Source organism: Equus quagga, chromosome 8 (genome assembly GCF_021613505.1).
Source record: "Equus quagga isolate Etosha38 chromosome 8, UCLA_HA_Equagga_1.0, whole genome shotgun sequence".
NCBI lineage: Eukaryota > Metazoa > Chordata > Mammalia > Perissodactyla > Equidae > Equus > Equus quagga.
Genome location: NC_060274.1, coordinates 121,469,794 through 121,475,018, shown reverse-complemented (window position 1 = coordinate 121,475,018; position 5,225 = coordinate 121,469,794). Strand labels below are relative to the sequence as shown.

Genomic DNA, 5,225 nt, shown 5'->3' with positions numbered 1-5,225 from the left:
TTTGGGGATAAAAATTTTATTATAATGTAATATTATTTTATGGACTTGTTTTCTAGTATTTTCTTTAAAATTTGCATCTATGTTTGTGAATAGGGTTAGACTGCGATTTTGTGTCATAATGTTTATCTCAGGTTTGGCATCAATGGCTTAAACAGTAAGAGTACTTATTCTCTCACTTTATAAGAAGTCCAAAGATCAAGAGTACTGGGTTTGTTAAGTTAAATGACCCAAAAAGGCATTTAAGGACCCAGGATCGTGAGGACAAGCTCACACTCTCAGAGTGCTACAAACCATCCCTCACACTGATCTCTTCTTCCCACAGATCTTGTCAGGACATCCTTCAGCTCTGGGTTCCTCAAACTGTAGACCAAGGGATTCAGCAGAGGTTTGAAAAGGCTGCAAAACAATGATAGGCTTTTCCTTTATTCTTGAGAATGGTTGGATTTGAGAGCCGGGTACATGATGACTGCACTGCCAAGGAAGAGTCCGACTATGCAGAGTTGGTAGGAGCAGGTGAGAAGGCCTTTCTGCGGCCCTCTGTAGACTGGATTGAGGATGGCAAATAGATGCACATGTAGGAGACCAGAACCAAGGAGAGGGTCCTGTCTAAGACAAACCCAGAGCCCATAAAGAGGACAGTTTGGTTGGGCCTAGTGTCAGCACAGGCCTATTTGAATATCCACCTGATTTGACAGAGAGTATGGCTGATATTTTGTGGTCTAAAAAAGGCAGCATCAGAATGAGTGCAATATGGACCAGAGGCAAGAGGAATCTGAACAGCCAGCAAGTGGTGGCCAGGACAGTGCACACTCTCCAGCTCATGTTGACAGTGTAATCAGGGGATGGCAGATCGGCACCTACCAGTCATAGAATATCACTACCAAACTCATATTCTGTGACAGCACATGCCAAATACCGAACAATCTGAAGGACGCGTGGAGCGAAGGAGACGGTTTTCTTCTGCATTATAAGATTTGCCAGCATTTGAGACATTGCTGGAGGCATAGGACATGTCCACGATGGCCAGGTTTGAAAGAAAGAAGTACAAAGCTTGCTTACATTGCTGAAAATATTGAAGATAATTAAAAAAATATATACTGACATCTTAGAACCTGAGGTATTGACTTTGGGCAACAGTCAAGCCAATTTTTTTATTCTCATTTGGAGGACTGAGTTGAACTGTAATCTTCTCTAAAACTATCTTCTATTTCATGTTTCAGCAAAGACTATAGCTATTCTTTGAAGAATTTCTAACTCTAAAATTCTGGCACTTTATATTCCAAGGAAATATAATTATTTTGCTCAGAAAAGGCAAGAGACAGAATTGATTATATTTTTAAATTGTAATTACAATCAACTTAGTCTTAGGGGGGTGAACATGATGTAATCTACACAGAAAATGAAATATAATGTTCCACCTGAAATTTATACAAAGTTTAAACTAATGTTACTGTGACAGAAAAAAAAAAACCCTGTGAATAAATCCAGTGGAAAAAAATTATAATTACAATCATATATTGGCAGCACATGAAGAATTTAGACATAAAATTGAAGAATTTAGAGATAAAATTACGACATAAAAACACTGCAAAAAGAGGAAGCATACATGGATGATGATCCTCTGCCTAGTAGTGTGTCTGTGTTGTAATTTATTTGGGCTTGTGAAAGGTCTAGGGCACCTTTTTGATTGGTTGTCTTTTTCAGCACATTTGTTTGTTTATAGTGTTGAAAGGTGTATATTTTATGCTTTGGCACTCTATACTTTTCAAATGAAAGTTAATTATGTTTAATTTTGTACTCAGTCTAGAATTTTATCACTCTTGAGGTAAAGTTCTGATGACGTCAAAAAATAGAGAAAAATTAACATCATGATACATTTTATAATAAAACTGAAAGTCTTCTTCACGTCAGAGCAAATCATAAACAAAACGTAAAGGCCACCTACCAAATGGGAGAAAATATTTGCAATCCTCTATCTCCTGAGGGGTTAATATACAAAATATGTAAAGAACTCATACAACTCAATAGAAAAACAAACAAAGAATCTGATTAAAAAATGGGCAGAGGATCTGAATGGGCATTCTTCCATTCAGAAGACATACAGATGGCCAAAAGGTACATGAAAGGGTACTCAACATCACTAGTCATCAGAGAAATGCAAATTGCAACCACAATGAGATAACACGTCACACCTGTTAGGACATCTATTCTGCAAAACACAAAAAATAATAACTTTTGGCAAGGATGTAGAGAAAGGGGAATTCTTCTGCACTGTTGGTGGGAAGGTAAATTGGTGCAGCCACTAGGGAAAACAGTATGGAGGTTCCTCAAAAAATTAAAAATGGAACATATGATTCAGCAATCCCAATTCCGGCTAATAATCCAAAGGAAAGGAAAGCACTAACTCAAAAAGATTCTGCACCCCCATGGTCATTGCAGCATTATTTACAATAGCCAAGACATAGAAACAACCTAACTGTCCATCAATGGATGAATGGATAAATAAAATGTTGTGTGTATACACAAGCATGCACACACATACACACACCTCACAATGGAATATTATAGAGCCATAAAAAGAAGGAACTTTTGCCATTTTCGGCAACATGGATGGACCTTGAGGGCATTAGCCTAAGCGAAATAAGCCAAATACCATTTGATCTCATTTATAGATGGAATCTAAAAAAAAAAAACAAGACATCATAAATGCAGAGAATAAATTGGTGCTGCTAGAGGCACGGGGTGGGGGGTGGGCAAAACGGGTGTAAGGGGTCAGAAAGGACAAGCTGAGAGTTATAAAATAAATAAATCTTGGGGATGTATGTACAGCATGGTGATTATAGTTAATAATACTGTATTGCTTATGTGAAAGTGACAAAGATAACACCTTAAAAGTTCTTGTCACAGGAAAAAAACTTTATGACTATGTATGGTGAGAGATGTTAACTAGACTTATTGTGGTGATCGTTTTGCAATATATACAAATATTGAAACTTTTCAAAAAGGGAGAAACCCTAACTTATTGAATCCTCATTAGAATCATGAAGACAGTTGTTCAATATCATTTCATACAGCCAGAGGAACTTTTGCCACTATGAAGGACAAATGGTGTTGGCTATATCCTAGTTGTCTCATGATGCTTAATGCTACTCCAAACCATCTTCAGAAAAGTTGGTTCAAACAGTACACAAATTTTGGTGGGAAAATATTCAACTTCAACAGGATTAAATCTTACATTATTAGAAAAATCATGACCTCAAAATACATGTAATGTTTAAGCAATATTCAAAACTCTTATTTCTGGAAGTATTTACATATTTTCTAATGAATTTCCTTTTTACCAAATCTTAAACCTTTAATGTATTTTAGGATTTTTATACAGTTCCTTGTTGGATTAAAGCTTTCTCTAACTTTTTCCATTTTACTCCTAAATTATTCCATCAAGTAATCTAGAGTTTCTCTAAACTCTTATTTCATTGGCCTCATAACTGGGGAGGTAGAGTCATGTAACTCTGCAATATTTTCTTTGTTGAAATTTCAAGTCTAGTTTGGAAGTTGTCTCTCATGACATTAATTTTACTGCACTGTTTCCAGCTACAAGAAGGTGACTCAAAGTCACAGATGTCTAATACATAAGCCAGAGAAATGTATTGATATAATTTTCTTACATTTGTATTTTTTTCCATACATTAATATTCTTGGCTTCAAAAAATAAAGAGAATTCAATATTTCTTAAAAGAAAGACTAAATATTCCGATAATTTAGCTGTCCCATCTCCTAACATGGTCTTTAAAGTTTAGAGGATATGCTTTTCCATGGAACTTTGCCCTATTGTCAGAGATAGAATTCGGGCAATTACTATTTCTACATAAAATTCTAATTGGGAAATTCCTTTGAAAGTTTACTTCACAAATCACATATTTTAAAAGGAAAACCCCAGTCAAACAACACTCTCTCTACCCTTCACGTGGGCCTCTTCTTCTGCAGTGCTCGATACAAGGCGCCCTTCACCTGAGCATTCCTCAGGCTGTAGATGAGGGGGTTCAGCATGGGGTTAAACAGACTGTGAAACAGGGTCAGTATTTTCTCCCACTCTTTTCGTTGATTGGAGTCTGGGACCATATAAACCACCATGACGATGCCAAAGAAGAGTCCAACCACACAGAGGTGGGAGAGGCAGGTAGAGAAGGCCTTTGTGCGGCCCTCCTTTGACTGGATCTTTAGGATGGCCCAGACGATGAACATGTAAGAGACTAGTATTGAGCAGAGGGGCCCGACTAAGATAAACACACAGGCAGCCAGGATAACCACTTGGTTGATCCAGGTTTCAGCACAGGCCAGCTTGAGGACAGATAGAATTTCGCAGAAGAAGTGGTTCACTTCCCAGGGCCCACAGAAGGGCAACCTTAAGAGGAGAATTGCATGTACCAGAGCCAGAATAAATCCACATGACCAGGAAGTGACAGCCAGGACCGAGCACACTCTCCAGTTCATGATGCCAGTGTACTGGAGGGGGTGGCAGATCGCCACAAACCTATCATAGGACATCACCATCAAAATCAGGCACTCTGTGTGAGCAAAACTCAAATACAAAAATGTCTGCATAATGCATGGAACAAAGGATATGTTTTTATTCTGGTTCACAAAATTTGCCAACATCTTGGGCACGTTACTGGAAGCATAGGACATGTCAATGATGGCCAGGTGTGAGAGGAAGAAGTACATGGGGGTGTGTAGACTCGAGTCCAGACAGATGAGTCCCAAGATCACGCCATTTGCCGAGAGACTGAAGATGTAGAAGAGGGAGAAGACCCAGAGGAGGAGCACTTCCACGTCTGCACTGAGCTCGAATCCCACCAAGACGAACTCTGTGACCCATGACTGGTTGCTTCCCATTCCCTAAAGACAGTTTGTCAAGGACTGAAATGTGATAAAAGGGTCAGAACCAGAGAATCAACAAAAATTGGAGTTGTTTACCTGAAAATAAAGCTTGCTCCTTTGTCCTATTAACATGTTCCCATACATTTTGAGCTCTTCCTCATGTCTGATATTATAAGACGTTTCATGCTCTTCTAATACATTCCCCACTTCAGCCATGGATGCAGCCATTTCTCCAAAAAGTCTGATTACTTTTAGTGAAGAATCATATAAACCAATATCTGAATTTTAATATTTTATATTTATATCATGATTTTTGCCAAATTTCTAATGTCATTACTGAAAAG

At 38.1% G+C, this 5,225-nt stretch overlaps 1 protein-coding gene and 1 pseudogene across 1 annotated transcript; both read right to left on the bottom strand.

Annotated features, from left to right (window-relative positions):
• Window positions 1-275: 275 nt before the first annotated feature.
• LOC124243411 (olfactory receptor 2A12-like) lies at window positions 276-3,135 on the bottom strand (annotated as a pseudogene).
• An 828-nt stretch (window positions 3,136-3,963) lies between these two features.
• Window positions 3,964-4,896, bottom strand: LOC124243982 (olfactory receptor 2A2-like). Its single transcript, XM_046670133.1, has one exon. The coding sequence runs from the start codon at window positions 4,894-4,896 to the stop codon at window positions 3,964-3,966; it is 933 nt and encodes a 310-aa protein (XP_046526089.1).
• Window positions 4,897-5,225: the final 329 nt, after the last annotated feature.

What these genes read in the sequence shown, in the direction of transcription:
- LOC124243982 (XM_046670133.1), bottom strand. Translation starts at nt 4,896, where the DNA reads ATGGGAAGCAACCAGTCATGGGTCACAGAGTTCGTCTTGGTGGGATTC.